General features: G+C 45.4%; 1 protein-coding gene across 1 annotated transcript in view; it reads left to right on the top strand.

The window, feature by feature from the left end:
- The window catches only part of PDLIM4 (PDZ and LIM domain 4), a 45,259-nt gene that overhangs the window by 10,318 nt on the left and 15,947 nt on the right, over positions 1-18,994 (top strand). Inside the window, exons 2-3 of the mRNA XM_033073521.1 lie at positions 1,304-1,455; positions 10,019-10,103. Of these exons, the coding sequence (XP_032929412.1) occupies positions 1,304-1,455; positions 10,019-10,103 (237 nt within the window). The remainder of the gene's footprint in view (positions 1-1,303; positions 1,456-10,018; positions 10,104-18,994) is intronic.

Raw genomic sequence — 18,994 nt, 5'->3', positions numbered from 1 at the left:
CGGGGGAACTGCCCACTTGTCTGGAAAACTATACCTGGTCTGTCTGGCTGCTGTCATACAATGCTGTAAACCAACGGGAGGTGGTGGATAGAGCAGTGCTCCTGTTGTCTGGATTTCTCAAGGCGGGTGGGGCAGAGTCCCGCAAGACAGGGAATTACATCTGTGTAAATCAAGAGTAAACAGAATCAAAGCAGCAGCTTGCTTTAATTCAGAGACACATGAATAATCGAAAGTTAGGCTTGTCGTACCTTCAGTTGATAAAATGTGTTTGGTTAGCAAATGCTGTGAATAAACTGAAGGGGAAATTAGAGGGAAAGCACATAGATAGTAAGAGTCTAACCAGACATGTTTAACTATATTGGCTATGCCTTGCGTCATTCTATATTATTGTAAAAATTAAAACCACATTTAAGATGATGTAAATGAAATGGTAATTTCTCAAGAACCTCTTTTATGGGCTACAGATTGGTCTTGTTGCTGACCACAAACGGTACCTGGACCTGTCATTAGTTTCCTCAGGAAAGAAGTTAGAAGTTTTATAATGTTCTGGCACTCCTGCAAAACCAGAAGGAAAGAATTGTGGCGGCTTAAAGAACTGTGTGATATTTATAGAATAAACTATAGAATAGTCTAGAATAGCTATAGAATAGGATGGAAAGGATCTTAAAAGATCCTCAATTCCAGCTGTTATCCCACCATTGCCAAGGCTACCACTAAACCATGTTCCCAAAGTGCCATATCTGCTAAATCCCTCTGGGGTTGGTGACCATGCAGGGCTAGAAAAAGAGACAAGTCATTTGGCTGTCTGTCCAGAAAAAATGATGTCAAGTGTGCCTTCTCCCCAGGCAGCAGTCAGAGGGCTGGTGATTCTGTACCGGTGGTTAACTAGAGAGGAGGGTTTCATGTGCTACTTAGGGATTGACCCTTGCAGCATCACGAAAGGTCTGCAAGCCAAAGGGGTGAGAAGCATTTCTCTGGAAAGAGCATATTGCATTTATTTCAAGCAAGAGACAAATGTGAAGAGGGGACCTGGTCACAGAGTGGCTGGAATTGACTGAAATTCCTTATTTCAGAGAATGTTGTAGAGGATGGCCCTTGGAGACCTGGGGCTTACCTGAGAGCTCTGACATCCAGCCTCAGATAGGTGCCATTGGTGTAGAGAAAATATATATTCTCCAGAAATAATTGTTCCTATACCTGCACTTATTCTACTGGACTTCATTTTAAAAAAAATCTCAGCATTCTTGTAAGTAACCTTTTTTTTTTCCTCTTTTTTTTTTTTTTTTCTTTTTTCTTCCCCCAGATTAACCCTGGTAGTAAAGCAGCCATGGCGGACTTGTGCCCAGGAGACATTATTCTGGCAATTAATGGGGAAAATACAGACAACATGACACATCTAGAAGCGCAAAACAAGATCAAAGCATGTGTGGACCAGCTGCTGCTCTCTGTGAACAGGTTGGTGTTCTCTCTGATGTGCTCCTGTGTCAGTTTTGCTCAGAGGGCTTTTGGCTGGCCCTGGAGCAGATGTCTGGGTAATTGTCCTGTGTTTTCAAAGCCAGTAAAACAGAATGATTTTTAATGGTTCACTGATAGAAAAAGTGGGCTAAGTTCATTTATACACATGGATTATTATTTGTAACTTGTAAGGCTTGTCCAGGCTGTGGCATGAGTTGAGTCTTTGAGCTTATGTCAACCCAAGCAAGAGTAGCATGGGAATCAAAATCTTCTTTGGACAAACCATTCCACTTCATTAACATCCACCCATCATTTTAAGCATCTGTTCAATGAAAAAGCATTTGAAAGTTCCTGCTAAATTCACTTTTTAGGGTATTTCAAAGCAAAATGAAGGCATGAGTTTGGTATTGGGGGGTTTTTTGTTTGTTTTTGTTTGTTTGTTTCTAGTTGGGGTGGTTTTTGTGTGTGTTGTGGTTTTTTGGTTTATTTGTGTGGGTTTTTGGTTGGTTGGTTTGGTTTTCTTGGTCTTTTTTTTATTTCTATTGGAATTAATTCTGTAGCAAAATCACAAATTACCCAGGCAAAATGAGCGCTCCTTATAAGGTTCACAAATGGCTAGTACTATGTGTCATAAATTTAAACAAGTGGATATAGTTTTCCACTTCAGATTAAAGAGGCATTTCCTGATATAAAGAGCTATCATTTACTGTTTATAGTTTTCTTCGGAAACCGTGTAGTTCTAACTGGATGCCTGGGCAGTGAGGAAGGAACGTTGCCATAAATGGTTCCTCGTGGTTCCTCAGACAGGCATCTCTGAGCTGCCTGGCTAAAGCAAAGTCCTCTGAGCTCAGCCCATGATGTACAGATGATGTGGCTTCAGTATTACAAAAGAAAGAAAACAAGCAAAACCGCTTCACACTGGCGGAATTTCCCACAGCCATGGAGGACAGTTGCTTTGCCTTCTGTCTGGAGCAGTTTTAGGGAGACTAGGTGATTTTCTACCCCAAGAGGACCTCTGCTCATGGCACGACCAGGGTTCCCTTCCTGACTGTCTGAGACTACTGAAGCTCTCCTTGGAAGAGGTGAAAATCCTTGTGTTGTGACAGGAAATTTTGATGAGCCACCAGCTCCTGAGGTGGTCTGGCAGCAAAGCAGCTTCATTGGGAGTTAGAACCAAGTTTTGCTGAAAACGGCTTTCACCTGCAGCATGGCAATGTTTATTCTCTACTGTGTGACTTGAAGGACTGAATTCCCACCTTTACACTTCATTTTAGCCACTAATATCAACTGGTGTTTGATTTTTGTCTCAGATTGGACCCTTGATTATCTCTGTGAATGTGCATCTCCTCTTGTAAGTGGTGATTTCTGGACAGGGCAGAGGTTGTGCTCACAGTGGTCTCAGAGCAGTGTTGATATGTCCCTTGCTGGGGTGAGGGATGATCTAGCTGCTTGGTTTCCCTGAGACACAGAAATGTTCATTCATGACCTCAGGGTGATAAGGAAGATGCTGTGTGGAGAGTCTGTGGCTGCAGGTGGTTTTACCCCAACCAAGGTATACCTACCAAGGTGTAGATATTTTTAACAGTGAGCCCTTGTGGTGTGTCCAGAGTAGGTGAATTTTCTAACACACGTTGCTGGTGGTGGCCCACAGCCTTTCAATGGTGCAGGATTTGTGGGTGACATGGTCGGTCTTTGCTAAGCAGTAGGATTGCAATATTTTGTCAGGCCTTAAAGTCTTCTTTTGTATCTCATAGGCAAAAATAAATGCTCAGGACTCTGCAAGGAACAGGTGGTGAGGTGAGGAGCTTTCAGCTTGGAGTGGCTCCTTGGAGATTACTGTTGAGTCAGTTTGATGGCTTCTCCAAGGGCAGAACTCAGCTTGGCTGTGCCCAGAGGTGTCCATGAGAGTGGTGTTTCTCTTGTCAGGAAAAACTGAGCCATTTGGTTTTTTTCTGCAGTAAGGACAGCAGCTCCAGTGATGAGCTGTTGAATCTATCTTTAGTTTGGGCCCAAAGTGGATGCACAATGACTTGGTTCTTGGATTTCTCTCCTGTTCTTGGATTCCCTCCTGGGTATGGGTGGATCCCTGCTCCAGGATCTACCTGCTCCAAGGAACCATGTTCTGGGGCAGTGATGAGGGGTTTTGTTGGCTTGTGTGCATGTCCAGCCACTGCTGTTTGTCACAGCTGTGGATCAACACCCTGGACCCTGCTCTGAGGCCAAGCTTCAAGAAAGCCCTGCCTGTAGTGGTGTGGATTGGTATCTTTTCCCTTGGGCAGAGGATGCTCTTCAAGCAGCATTTTTTCTGTATACTGCCTTCAACAAAATACAGTTTGCAAGTCAACACAAAAAGATTTATTTTTAAATATGTTTGTCTGAAATATGTTTGAAATACCAAGCCTGTTTGTTGCATGCCTTTCGTGAAGACGTGAAATTTGGTGTTAACTCTGTTTTGTCAAAGCAAGCTTCCTCCATCCAGTCATGAGTGTGAAGGGGAGGGAAGGGAGCTGTGCCATGCAGTGCTTCCATCCCCCTGGTGCCCTCTGAGCTGCTTCATTACATGCCCATTCTCCATCAACTCTTGACATTATATGTTACTGAGACAGAGAACAAGATAGGTTTTGTTTTCAGACTCTGTCAGCTCAGTAAATGCCTTTAGACTAGGGAGTTTAGAAGGAAAGTCAGAATGTGGGGAAAAGAAGGGGGAGTTTCTGAGTGGCCTGACCAAGACCAAGTATCATGCATCAGATAAAGGCAGCTATAGAATTGGGTTGGAGCTGTGTTTTGCTGAAATCACTTGTTTTTCTGAAGTCACTGCTTGACCTTGGGTGCAGGATGGGAGACCACATGGCATCGCTGTTCCTGCTGACAGAGACTGCCAGGAAACACTTGGCAGCACTGTCCAGACCTGCCCATCTGTGCCAGAGGGCCAGGGCAAGCCTCACAGCTTTTTCTGAGCCTTTTGTTATCTGCCAGGAAGGATGAATGCTTGTGCTTCAGCTTTCCTGAAGAAACTGACCCTATGCCCACATTGGAAAAACTGCTGGCTAGGGGATGTCACAGCCCCTGGAACCCACAGTCAGTGTTGGAATCTGTGAAGCTGCCCCTGCTCTCAGGTTGGACTAGCAGATATTTCCTTTTTTTCAAATCTGTGTCCTTTATCAAGGACAAATATCTTGAAGGGGGTTTCCCTTGTTCTTCCCACCCTCCATTTTCTAACTCCTTTCTTGGCCAGACCTTTGATCTCCCTGAAGTTAATGGGTGTTTTGTCCCTGGATTTTTTGGATCCTGCTTTACCCCAACATGTGCAAGTCTGTCTTTGGGCAGTGAGGCTGTGAAAGGCAAAGCAGCACAGTGCCCTTACTGTTCTGAAACAAAGTGGTTGAAAATCCTGATTGGTTTACAATAGGAGCTGATTTATGTAACTCATGCCTATGTGGGCACTAATACAAGGTGTGAGGAATTACTTGGGCACCCCTGGAATAAGAGCTGGATGTTCAGACTCTCGTTAATGGCTCCAAAATGGGGAACCAGGAGTTCAGATGGGCTTAATGAGGCTGTAGGGAAGGTAACGATGGTGCTGTTTAAGATTTAGCAGGATGATTCAGGCTGCCTTGGTGATAAATAAGGCAGCTGTTCTATCATCATCTTCCCTGCTGTTGAATCTCAAGCCAAGGTAGCATGGGATGTACTTTGCCTGCCTTAGTGCAGGAAGGGTCAGGCCAGTTACATGGCAGCTAGTTGAAGAAGGATCTTGGGTGCTGAGCAGCCCCATGAACTATTACTCACAGACACCTGGTAAAACTTGTTCTTTTTACTCACTGTGAAGTTGTTTCCAAGTTACACAACAAATTCCTTAAGAGGCAAGAAGTGTGTTAGCGTGTTATGCCAGGGGAGGTTTCAATTCGCTGTTAGGGAAGATTTCTTCACTAAATGGATTTTCAAGCCCAGGGAACTCATATCCCTGGAGGGATTTAAAAGACATGTAGATGGGGCACTTGGGGACATGGTTACTAAACCATGTGGTGGGCTTGGTGATGCTGGGGTAACAGTGGGGCTTGATGGTCTGAGAGGGCTTTTTCAGCTTTCACAATTTTATGATTTCTAGCCCTTTCTTTTGGTGACAGCACTGGGGCTGTTGTGCACAGGGCCAAGTGGATGCTAGATGACTGGGAACATCTATCTGACCCTAGGTGCAGCCAAGAACCCCAGGGTGGTTGAACTGAATTTATTTCCTGACTGTGTTGTCAAAGAATAAATCTGCAAAGGTTTGGCTTTGATTCCTTCTATCTAAACTAAATCCTGGAAGCAGTGTCTTCCCCCTCAGTTTGGTGTGTATGCCACTGCAGAGTCTGCTTGGAGAATTGACTGTGAAGGTCCTCTTTCTATTCCTGCTCTGTAGAGATGGAGTTTCTTTGAAAGTTTCTTTGTGAGAAAGCCCAGTAATGAATCTGCTGGCTATGTAGCCCCAAAAGTACCTGGAACCTCATGTAGTTGATGTTCCTCCCATCTTCCCCAGTTCCTGGGGATTTTATTGGGGTATGTTAGCTGTAAGCAGTACAGGCAAGCTGCTGGAAGCTGGGACAGATGACAATGTATGTTCTCAAGTTTCCAGTAAAAGTAGAACTGAAAAAGTGAATCATAGCTTCCCCTCTTGAGCTCCTTGAAAAGTAATGGAGAGGAAAAGTGGCCGCTTTCCAGAGCAATACACAATGGTTTCAGCTGAGAGCAATGAAGGAGGAGAAATCCTGCAGTGTATTCACATAGTCTGAATGAGCTGGGTCCTCAGCTGCTGTGCTACTCACCTGCCTTGCAGAGGATTGATCCAACATCTCATGGTTATTGTGGTGAGATTCACAATCCTGAGAAGTTTGAAGCATTGGCTGCAGCTGCTCCTAGACTGAGTTCAGCTTCTAGAAGGCTAATGGCCATATCAGTGATAACAATCAGTTGTGAGCATAGTGGTGCCACGGTGGGAGATGAAGAGCAGTCAGGAGAGGGGCAGGACCCTGGAATCACCCCCCCAAAGAAAAGGGGTGAAATACAGCAAAGTGATTATTCTGGTGGTTTGTGGCTGCATGGTGACAGATAGCCATGACCTGGATCCAGGTTGCAGCTTGTGATAAATGTGATACTAGTGATGAATGTTAGTTTTTAAGGGGATGGAGAAATTAGAAATTTAGTAAGACACAGGCATTCTTGCAACTTAAAAGCAGATCTGCAAATGTTGAGAGGGAGACTTGCAGATCACTACCAGGTGAAAAAACATTCTGGTAAACTATGTGAGTATATGCAAGTAATCTTTTGAAAATTACTGAGAATTTTAGAAAGCAAATGGTGGGATAAAAGGTGTCTGCAACTTTGTTTTTTTTAAAGTGATGTCCTGTTTGTGGATCCATTTCCTACTAAGCACTGTGTGGAAGGCCTTGCACTAACCTAGGTCAAGTTATTTTTCTTGGGACTGTCCTAGATGCCATTAAGAGAGCAGAGTGGTATAAATGCAGGGTCATGATTTCCACATAGCTGCCTTTAATCCTCTATAGCACGTCTGAGAACGCTTTTCCTGTCATTGAGCTGTATATTGAACAACTTGGAACATTTGAGTGCTGCCTGGTATGTTGCCTGTGACACACGAAAAATGGGGTTTTGCTGTTGCCTAAACACAAAGCTCTGATTGTTGGTAGAGGGAATTTGCTGCTGGGGAATCTCGGGTGACTCTGCTGTCCCCCAAGTCCCCACTGCTCTGGGGCTTGTTCTGGGATGTACAGGCGACCCCTGTGCTGCTGGTTCTGTTGGGGATGTGAACATAGGGTGTTCCTGGCAGCCAGGGTTGGGGCATAAGCTCCAAACATCAGGCCCTCCTGCAGTAGCTGCCTGTAGCATTGTTCTCTCAGGCAGAGTGATCTCTTAATTATTTGGATTATTTTAGATTACATGGTATTTTGCTGTTCCCAGGGAAAAGAGAGGGTCTCCCTGTGTAAGCATAAATGCTCATCAAACTTACAACATGACTTTGTTTTTGGTGAGGCTGGTGGTTCTCCCATTCACCTTAGCTTTGCCTTTAAAAGTGTGGAGACCAAATTGTGCTCTATCAGCTTCTTTCAGTGTCCTTCAAGTGGAAGCTGGGGCTGACGTGAGCCTGGCTTTGTTCAGACTGTTGCTGGAAGCTGTCAAAGTTGGTCTTGGTTATACCAAGAACTTCTGATATAACCAGAACTGAAGAACTGATAGTGAAGTCTTGAGTTTAATCATTAAAGCATTATTAATGAATGGACTTCTCCATTCTCCAAACTGAAGTCTGTCCATGTCTGTCATTAAGTGTAAGTATACCCATGATGACTTTTGGAAAGCACAGGTTTATCTGCTTTCTAGTACAGACAGTGTGATCTCTCTCAGGGTTGTGGAGAACTGGGAAGTGCTGGTAATACTGATGACTGAATGCCATACCTTCATGCAGAATGAATTTACTGCTACTGCTCTTATCTTCTGCAATTAGAATCACTTTCTGAAACTCTGTTCTTATTTACTGGCAGGTTGAAGTCTTTGGGGATACTTTAAGATGTGTTTGGCATGTGGGCTCCAGAGCTGAGTGATGGGGAAGGTCATTATGGACCCCTCTTGGGGCACTGTGAGCTCTCACTGGCCTAGCTCACTGCAGGGGAAAGCACAGAAGTAATAATAGTGATCCCTGCCAGTTAGGTGTTTCCATTGTTCTGGGCCTCCAGATTTGATTTTCAGTGTGGAAGCAATGTACACAGTACCAGATCATGGCAAAAAGCAAGTCGGGGTTGCTGGGAATGCTGATGTTCCTGGGAGGGACTGTTTCCTTTGTCCCAGTTGGAAAGAACAATTTATAAGTGAATTATGCTAACCTAAAATCAAATAACAACAGTAAAGATAATGTATCAGAACAAGATACCTAGCTATGAGAGTACAGTAATTTCACAATTACAAGCCGCACCATTTTGACTGAAATTTTGCTCTCAACCCGGAAATGCGGCTTACACTCAGGAGTGGCCAATATATGAAAAAAGTTCTGAAATTTCCCAACCCGGAAGTGCAAGCTGAGGTGCCGAACTGAGCACCTGTGAGTAAAACCTGGGATTGCGCGATTGTTACAAATTGGTTACTCTGTTGCGTGGCGGGTGGAGGCGGACTCCGTGCTGGCAGTGCAGCAGGGGAGGCGGGGGGTTCCCTCCTGCCGGCCCTGCGGCCCGGGGGGGAGGCGGGAGGCTCTGTCCCTGCCTGCTGCTGCAGGTGCAGGCGGGCTCCCACTGCAGGGCAGTGCCAGGCCGGGGCGAGTGAGCCCAGTGGCAGCGGTGGCCGGCCCCGAGCAGCCCAGCTGAGTGACAGCGCCGAGCTGGGCCACCTGGCCCCATAGGCAGCCTCAAATGGGCCAAGCCCGCCCAGCCCCAAGCCGAGCCAGTAAACCCCCCCAATCCTGCGATTCTGTTAGTAATTCGTTACTTTGTTGCACACGGGTCCTCGCTGCAAATGAGAGTGTGGCTTATAATCAGGTGCAGCTTATAATCGTGAAATTACTGTAATCACCCCCTGTTGGAAAAGCAGTAATGATAATCGTGAGGGAAAAAAGGCTGAAGGGCTCAGGGACTGGATCCAAAGTATGTTCACGTCAGTGGGAGTCCCTGCATTTGGCAGGTTTTGGGTCAGACCCTAAATTTAGAAAGGCAGCTTTGTATCTTGACTTGTATAGCTGCAGAATACCAAAGGTACAAATCCCCTGGAGGATTCTTGGGTTAAAATTGTGCTCCTTATTTTTCAAACTTAGACTGCAGATAATGTAACTGAAAGTGGATGAGATATATGGCAGGGGTGAGAATCCACAAAGGATGCTTTGATATATTTGTGCCCATGGAACAAAACCTATTTTTGTAAAGTGGTGCATATATAGGCTGTTATGATAAACAGAATAGTTTGAATGTTGAAAGCTTTATCTTGAACTTAATTGAGTTTCCATCTTCCAACTTAACCTTCTTGCATCCTAAAAAGTCTGTGTACCTGCTGGACCTTGCCCAGGCCCCTGTGGCTCCCTCATAGCCTAAGTGTTGGAGATCTGTGCTGGAGATCCCATTCCAGCCATGACCCCAGATGCCTTTGTGGGGAAAAAAAATGATCAGGCACATGGAGAATCTTTGGACTGTGACTATTGTGCTCTGCCTTGGCAGGACTGAAAATGCTTTTGGGAATGGAAACTGTATTTTTAGAGCTTTTTCTATCTGGCAACTGTTGAAAGGGTCAAGATGATTCATACAGGGTGGTGAAAGCCTTCTCCCTTAAAGGTGTTAATAGAATTCCTGATGCGGTCTAGTACACAGTGCACATATAACATAAACCTGCCAGGGAATGCTATATATGTGTTTGGATTTTTTCCCCTTGTTTGTCTTTTTTTTTTAAATATTATTATTATTTATTTATTGCTTTTTTTGTTTTAAGGAGCTTGCTTCTTTCTTTGGGATTTTTGTAGGTTTTGTTTGTTTGGGGAGGAGCAGTTTGGTTTGAGCTTTTTAGAAGCAATTTAAGTAGAGTTTATTTTCTACTGCAGAGCTGAAGGGAAGACCTGGTCACCCCCTGTCCTGGAAGATGGCAAGGCTCAAGCATACCGAGTCAACATTGAGGCGGACCCACAGGTATGGCATCCGCAGCCCTGCGCATCTGCTGCTCTCCCAACTTGCTTTTGAGGAGAGGACATCTGTGTTTGGAACCTGCAAAGCCCTGTGCTCTGCCTGTGATCGTTCCAGAAGTGAAGGAATCTCCATGTGTGGTTTTAAAGTTCTGTGCAAGTCTGTCTGTGCTTTTCTTGGGCTTGTACAGTCCTGGTTCCCACGGTGAGCCAGATCCTGAGCAGAACTGGCATAATCCTGTCTGTGTCATTGCCTTTCACCCAAGCCAGGCTTTGCTGGATCAGATTGCAGGGACACAAGATGGCTGGGCAGTACATGGAGAGTCGCATTCAGCACTGACCACCATGAGGCCATGACCAAGCTCAGAGTTAGTGTTACTTTGGATGGAGCTGTTTTGAGTCCTATGACTGTCCAGTGCCTGCCCTTCCCAGGGTACAGCATGCCCAGGGTCTGTCTGCCTCAGCTGGTGTGCCTCTACCTTGGCTGCTTCCAAAATCTGCTGCACCGTCTCAATCCCATGACAGTGATTGACCTCCCATTGTGGTGGGTTTCTTTTTTTGTTGGGTTTTGTTGTTTGGTTGTTTTGTTTTGTTTACTGTGGGGGGGCATGTAGGGTGTAGTGCTCTCACATTTTTCCTTTGGTTTAGTTTTGTGTGGGGTTTTTTGTTGGTTTTTTTTGTTGCTTGTTGTTGTTGTTGGTTTTTTCCTCTCTCACTCCTCTTTGTTTTGGAGCTTCTTTCTTCCCTCTGTCCTCTGCTCTGTTCCCTGGAGCCTTCTACCCATATCCTGCCCTGCCTTACTACCCTGTCTCCTGGCAGCAGCCAGGTGGTGGATGGAGCTAAGCAGGTCTCCCCATCTTTCCCACCTATGTCTAATGACTTCTTAACAGGGTCAGAGGTGACTCTCATTCTCCTTTGGCTTCTCAATGGGAAGAGAAATGGAGTTTCTCTTCTCCCTCTCTGCTTATGAGGTACTGGTTTGCCAATTTTTGCACGTGCTGGTCTGTGTTGTGGAGATATCTAGGGAACAAGGAGGAGACCAAGGGGACAGATAGGCAGAGGGCAGCTCTGGCTGTCTGGCTCCCCCTTGAATGTGTGCTGAGCTGATGCACATGCTGCCAACTTTCCCAGGTCATGGATGGCAGGGCTTGGGCCTGCTGAGGCTTCTCACTGCTGTTGGTTGGCCACTCCTCCCAGGGCAGTGGTAGAGACCCTGGGGCTGCCTACAGCCTTCAGAACATTAAAGTCTGTCAGTTCAGGCTGACAGAATCCCCTGTGCATGCTCCCAAAGCATGTGAGTGCTCTTTGGCTGATGCTGAGTGTTCAAATACTGCTCAGATGGTCTCCTTCTCCACAAAGGTGGTTTGTGTTATATGCTGTTCCATGGTTTTTCTCCAGTCCTTGCAAAATGCCTGTGTGCAGGATCTGCTGGTTCAGCTCAACAGCTCTGTTCCAGAGAGGCTTTTAGAGTGTCCTGATGGTTCCAGATTGCCCCCTCAGACCTCCCTTGGCTCAAGTCAGAAGGAATACAAGAGCTGCAAGTGTGGAAGAGAGGGAATTACGCTACAAGGAATGGTATCTCCTTCAGTGAAGAATAGGGAGAAAATACAGGCACCGGAGAGCCCACCGAGTGGTCAGGATGAGGGTGAGATGCTCCAAACCCTAGGAGAAATGGACCAGAGTGTGAAGCCATTGAATCTGTTGGCCATTCCAGTCAGTGATGAGGAATTTGCAGATATTCTGCATTTCTGCCCAGGGACGGTGGGCAGAGGCACGGCACAACAGCAGCACTGTCAGAGCTGCCTTCACACTGCACACCAGTGACACATGGGGCTGTTTGTCTTTCCTGCCCTGACTTACAGTAAGGGTGATGTGTGAGCTTGGGCCTTGCATTCTGGCCATGTTTGCTTCATTTATCCATTACAGCCATCTTTTCTGGCAGATATTTTTTCTTACTAGGCTTTACTTATGAATAATATTAAATGAGGAACAAATGTGCAGCAGTTCCACTGCCAGATACAACTTTCTGAGGTTTAATGCAGATTGGATTTGAATCTGACTATTAATATATGTTACATATGGATCTTCTAAAAAAATTAGACAGTTTTATAGAGTATAATGAAGACAGTAGAGATGTATTAGTCTGAATCCAGACCTACACTGAAAATATATAAATTGGGGTCATGGGTGTGTTAGCAGATGTGTTTGTGGTAGGGCACCAAGAGAGGTGTGTGAACAAGGGTATAAAAGTACAGGCAGCAGATTCCTACTCTTGCTCCTTATTTTGGTATCTATGTGTTGTCTTCCTTAGTGTCTTTTTGGGTTTCCAGAGAGGAGGTGAAGGTGGTTCCATGCACACCTCCAGGTTGCTGCACTTGCACTCAAGGTGTGTTAGTTGACTCTTCTCCCCAAACTGCCTGTGCCTCCGGTGTGGTTCATGTTGACAACCTGAAACAGATGCCAGCAGCTGTGCTAACCCAAATGTTGTCACTGATATCCTCTGACCTCTGTGCGGCTGAGGGTGAGCATCAGCAGCACCCAAAGAGAGCCAACCCTTGCTGCAGGTATCCAGTCCCCTGGGAGCAGAGCTTCCAGGCATGGCTGGAGTCCCTGTGAAGCAATGCCAGGTGGCCCAGGGCTGTCCTGTGCTGTGTTCATTCAGCTGCTCTAGCAAAGGCACTTAGTGGATTGTGAGAAGGAAAAATCATTGTAAAGTAGTAACTCAGCTCAGTATGTGCAACCTTTAGGTGCACTTCCTTGCATCTGGAAAAAAGCAATCTGCTTTGAAACACAAGGAAAAATTTCTGCTGGAATTCTGCCCTCAAATCACAAAAAGAAGTCGGGTGTTTGTCCCTGAAAAAGGTTTTGAGAGTTTTACCCCAAGTGGCCTTTGCAGTAATGTGGAGCATGTATCCTTTCTTCCTCCAGGTTTTGTTCTATATGCTTTTCATCATACTGGGCAAAGATCTGTTGAAAATCTTGACTTATGAGTACAGTAACCCTTGCTTGAAATATGTGAGCATAAGCAGAATGCCTCAGTCTGAGTGATTTGTAGGAAAATCTGTGTTTCTATTATTACAATTTAGGTTTTTCTTAGGTGTAATCTTTGTCTTGAAGGCAACAAAATTTGTAGTTGCCTTTTGTTCAAGAGAACTTGTAAGGTGTGGAGTGGCTGGTCAGTTCCTCTCCCCTCTTGCTAAATCTACTGTGGTTTCTCAGTTGAGCTTTCTGGTAAACCCCTACTCAGAATCCAAGAATGTAATCAATCCTCCTTATTAAAACTTTGATTATTGCCATGACTGTGGGGAATAGCTGCCCTCAAACTGAAGAAGCTGAAACTGGACAGCTTCTTTTTCACAATTAGCAGGAACAACACTGATGAGTGAGTCACTTTTGTGAAATAATTTTATTTTTTAAAAAAGCAGACTTTGGTTATCAGTTGGTTTCGCTAGACAAGTCTATCCTTTAACAGCAAGGACGTACAGAGGAGGCAGTGACATTCAGACTTGCAACCTAAAAAAGGGGCTTGCCTGTCTGTTGGACCCAGAGATGGGTGGAGGTGGGACCCAGGGGGATGCTGGGGACAGCTTGGAGCTTTCCTGCCAGCAGTCAAGATTTCTGTCATGCAGACATGACATCACCACCATCACATGTTGGGATCCCCAGTCTCACTTGGCAGGGTGTTGGTGTCCTTGTGGGTGCTGGCCCCAGCCACTCTCCCCCTGGCAGACGGAGGGAGTGGGAGCACCCATCTGTCGCTTTCTGGAGATCCCACTGATTTTGGCTTCCTCTAGCATGAACTTGCTAGTCAAAATACTGCCATGCAGTGGTTATAAAAAAAGAGGGTGTTTGTTTCCTTGTTCATTCCCAAACTGCTGGAATTGGCAGCTCTCTGGCCCGGGGTGGCTGGAAACATGGGCTTTGGGCTGTGGGGACCCTGTCAAGTGCTGACAATAGATAAAGTGTGTGGGTGGGAGAATAACAGCAGCAGGAATTAAATTGGCAGCATGTAGCCAGAGCTGGAATAGGATGCAAGGCCTCCCAAACCTGAATGCTTGGTTGAAATACCTATGTGGGGTGAAAGGCTGGGTTTCCTCTGGCAGTGCAGACAGGAAGAAGCACTTCCCAGAGCAGTCCATTGGGAATGGCGTCCTGGTGCTGCTGAGCTAGCAGAGCAGCCCCTGTGTCACTCTCAGGGGATGGGTGAGAGAGGTGCATCAGTGCATTTGGTCCTCTCTTGTGCTATGTCCTAAGCAGTGGCTTTCACAGCCTGACCATCTGACTGAGAGGGTGAGCTCTGGGCTGTGGAGAAGAGCCACAGCATCAGGGGAGTTGCACAGAACAATGAGAAGGCTGCTCCTGCTCATCAGTTATGAATTATTTTTTCTGTGTGTTATTCTGTTCTTGACACCCAGGTCTCAGTCCACAGAGATTTGTTGTTAGTTTGCTCTGACTAAAATCAGGTGCAAGGCACATGGCTTCCTATGTGAAAATGCCAGCTAAAATAGGGTGAAGAGACAAACTGGGACAAACTTGCATCTACTGTAATTGTTTGAGCAGCCTGATCCAGGCAGTGCAGGAAATCAGGGTGGTGCTGGGTGAGCCAGGCCAGTGGAAATGTGAATATACCTTCATTTACTCTTGTCAGAGGTGTGTGTGGTTGCAGGACCTGCCACCGCTCATTGCACATGGCATCCACCCAGCATGGGCTCTGCAGCATCATTCCTGGGAGTTTTTCATACTTGCCCTGACTTCACAAATAGTATCCCTGCTGATTGTGCTTGCTCCTAATTGCATAAATAAAATCACATGTGAGCTTCAGGGGAGTCTGAGCTTCTGATGCCCCAGCTCTGGGCACCCAGGGATAGCAGCAGTGTCCCTCACTAGAGCAGAGAGGGTAGTTTGCTATTAACTTGTCCCTTACCACTGATTTTAACACCTTTAAAAATGTCTTAAATTTGCTCATATTTACTTTTTGCTAAATTATATATCTATTTTATATATATGTATTTTACTAAGGGTGAATGACTCCTTATTTAACTGAGTAATGGATTTAATTTAAGTTAACTTTAATTAAATGGAGTATTTGAGTTCTCTGTGGGTTGCTTTCGAGCAGGAAACTTCTATGTACTTCTTTGCAAAAGCCTGGCATAGGCCGTGCTGAGTTCTGTGAGCTGGGGGTTAAAGCCTTCTAGCTGGAGAGGTGGAATTTCCTTTCTCAGGGTGACTGACCATCCTTCCTTTCCTGCTTGCTGGGCAGGATGGTCTATGCTTGCTTCTGGGAAAGCCCTTGCTGGGACCTCCCAGCCAGCTGGGCACCAATGGAATCTCCTGAAGGAAGGAGGGAAAATGTCTGCCTCATGCTTTGGGGAAAACAAAGCATGAGCTAATGCCCTGGCACAAACCCAGGCTCCCTTCCATGGGAACTCGCAGCTTGTTGTTTGAGGACTGATTTAATAGCAGAAACATGCTGAATCCTAACAACCACTGTGGGTGCATCAGCCACGAACTCCAAGTGCTCAGGCAACATTTCACACCCAGATATTGGGGTTTTACGCTACAGAAACGCACTGATCTAATAGTTACTGGGTGAAGAGGTTACACACTCATAGTGTGTGCACTTGTGTTTACTTTTGCCTGGGATATAATATCGCATCATTTGAAAGCAAAGGAGTTTTCTGAGTACTTCTGTAACATCTTGAAGCTATAAACTTTTATGTGAAATTCTCTGTGTATGTCTTAGATAAATTAGCATCTTTGAGTTTTGGTAATCCAGGTGTATGAAAGAAGCAAAACCATTGTTAAGGTAAAGGAGGGAGGAATGGGAATGGAAACTTAAAAATAGTGTTTTCTTCTGTCCAGGTAACTTGAATAATTTCTTCTCATTGAAGGTACATAGGAATTATAGTGAAATTATAACAACGGGGGTTGGTTTAGGGCGAAACAAAATGCTGTTGGATGCATACTGTGTTATTTTTCTTGATAACATCAGTTTCAGGGATGAGTCTGTTAACACAGGTAAGAAAATTGCTGCTTGTGTACTCAGAAGTGCAGGTGTGCTTCACCTGATGCTCAGTGTTTCTGTTCTTGCCCATCAGGAAAAACAGCTTATTGCCTTTCGTTTTTCCTTGTCTCACTTAAGGGGGATTAGTTGCTCTTGAAGGTCACCTTGAGTGACCTGTTGGGGTGAGAGCATGTGGAAAGAGCCATCTGCAGTGGTGTGAAGAGGGATGCTCACTGTGGTTCCTCAGGATGATCAGGCTGAAGCAACTGCTTCCATCCCTAAAGCAGCTCCTGCTCCAAAGGGCTGGGAAAGGCTGAGATATATTTTTGAATCTACCTGAATGTTTTGTTGTTTTGGTGTTTTTTTTAATAAATGAGGAAAAACAAAAGGTTGGGGCATTCCAAAATTTGAAAATATATCATCCTGTTGCTTGTGCTTTGTTTTCTGATGTACCTTACCCTGGCTTTTACAGAAGGAGGCGTTCAGATAAGCCATGCTGGTGAAGTAGGCACCTCTTGGTTTTAAGCATGTGATATTTTTGTAGCCTGAAGCTTAGTTGTTGCCAGTGAAGCTCTTAGTTTCAATTAGCAGCTGATAATTATTATGGAAAGAAAATCAGAAAGTGTGATATGGAAACACCTGAAAATGCAACAGTTCTTCAACTGAGAGAGAGGACAGTGACAGTAAGCTGGAAAACATGAAATCAGGACATAATCTGTTAGTGTTACATCAGGTTTGTCCTATAAGCCAAACATCTGATGGTGAGTAAAGTGATTCAGTGGAAGCATGGACTGAAATGGGAACAGCAGCAACTTCCCTGGAAGAAAGGGGGCAGGCAGGACGGCGGGTGGACACTTGCTGTGATGGTTTCAGTTTTTTCCATCTCTAGTGGATACTATTTTCTGTCAGTGGAAAGTTAATGCAGCAGCAGCCTGTGCATGGTGGAGGCATCGATCTGACACCTGCGTTGAGTAATGCCCTCCTGTTCCTCAGGTTGGAAGGTGACCCTGAACACTGGGATGTAGAAGGCCCTTCTAGGGTTTAAACTGTTGCTGAGCCTACCTCTAGTGAGGTAGTCACTTGGCAGGAGCTTGCTGCTGCTGAGCAAAGGAGAAAATTCCAAGGCTCTTCTGCCAAGACGTTCATACAAAGCTCTCCTCTGTCTGCTGGGTAAATACCCCTTGCACACTTGATGTTAGAAATGTGCTCTCGGCACTGCAGCAGGCAAGTTAAATGCAAACACATTTTAATCTTGACAGTCTTAGGTAACTTTTTTCCATTGCAGTGGAATTTTAAGAGACTGCTGGGGAGCCAGGTAGGTTAAGGGATAAAGTCCTGGCATTGCAGCTCAAGTTTCTCCTGTGCTCTTTAATTTGCATGAGGGTGCAGCTTCTCCCTGGAGCTGTGGGAGGAAACATCCATCAGAGCCTTGCTGATGGCCGTGTGGCTGCTCCAAGGTGGAGAAATGTTACTGCTCTTTGATTGTGAGAGATTTGTTCCTGGGTTAAATGTGTGCTGGCCTTGTGCTATACAGAATCACAGAATGGTTTGGGTTGAAAGACACCTTAAAGCTCATCTAGTTCCCTGCCCTGGGCAGAGACACCTTCCACTAGATCAGCTTGCTCCAAGCCCCATCCAACCTGGCCTTGAACACTTCAAGGGATGCGACAGCCACAGCTTTTCTGGACAACCTGTGCCAGGGCCTCACCACCTTCACAGGAAACAATTTCTTCCTAATATCCCATCTGAACGTGCCCTCTGTCAGTGTAAAGCCATTCCCCCTTGTCCTGTCACTGCATGCCCTTGTGCAGTACAGCCTGTCCTGGGAATATGGGCAGGCTGGGGCTCCACCAGACTCCAACTTGAGTCATGTATCATGTGAACATTTTCTGCAGCTTTTCTACAAAAAAAGATAATCTGATTTTAAGAGTTTGGTCTCTTACTTAGAGAGATCTGAAAAACTCATTTAATATTTAGCTAACAGCTGTGAAAGGAGTGTAGTGAGAAAGATGTGATGGATAAGGTTTTCCTTCAGACTGTGGTATACGTTTGTTACGATCTGGTTTAAACCCAGAAAAGTGAGGAAAGCTAAGCCTCTGTATATAAACCAAAAGGAACTTTGAAGGTTTGAAACATACCCAAAAACAAGATTAAAACCAAACTAGGTTGGATGTTGGTGCCAAAAAAATGATTTATTTTTTGTTTAATAGTAAAAGAGGCAAAGAGAAGAGAAAGAAAGAGATAGAAAAAGAAGTGTGCATGGGGTGGGCCGGAGAGCGAGAGTGGTAGGGGTTAGATGGAAGTATGTCCCCCATCCGAGGGTCCCAATGATGTCTCGTTGCTCCCTTCTGTCTGGTCTTCTTGGTGGTGAGTGTCCCATGTTATACCACCACATGCTGAAGAGTATAGAATTCAGTGGATTATTATATGATTTGGGCCAGGTGGGAATGCCCTTGTAGGGGATCAGTTTTACACTATCCCTTGCAACAGTGGGGGTCTGGTGCAGGGTCTGGGAACCCCTTTGTGGGGGCCTTTGATGGACCGTGCCACCCTTTCTGCTATGGATAAGTTTTCCCCCAGGTGAAGGGCCACTCTGCACATCAGAGGGTGGGCGTTCACTTTCCAACACACAGTCAAAGCCTCTCTCACCCACCCTTCGGTTCAAGGGTCTGTGCGAGCCTGGCAGCTGATAGCCCTGGGTCTGTGGTCCCCTCCCCGAAGGTGCTGAGCTTGTGCTTTGTGAATGTCCACAGTTCTTGAGTTTTATCTTCATCAGCAAACAGCCTCACTCCAATTGCCTATTCAGTGTGGTGGTATTCTGTGCAACTTTTGTAATACAATTCTAAAAGTCCTTCGTGAAAATGTTTAAGTCAAAATCTATAATATTTCAGTCT

Source organism: Catharus ustulatus, chromosome 15 (genome assembly GCF_009819885.2).
Source record: "Catharus ustulatus isolate bCatUst1 chromosome 15, bCatUst1.pri.v2, whole genome shotgun sequence".
NCBI lineage: Eukaryota > Metazoa > Chordata > Aves > Passeriformes > Turdidae > Catharus > Catharus ustulatus.
Note: the sequence above shows the minus strand (reverse complement) of the source record. Positions and strands in the feature narration are given on the sequence as shown.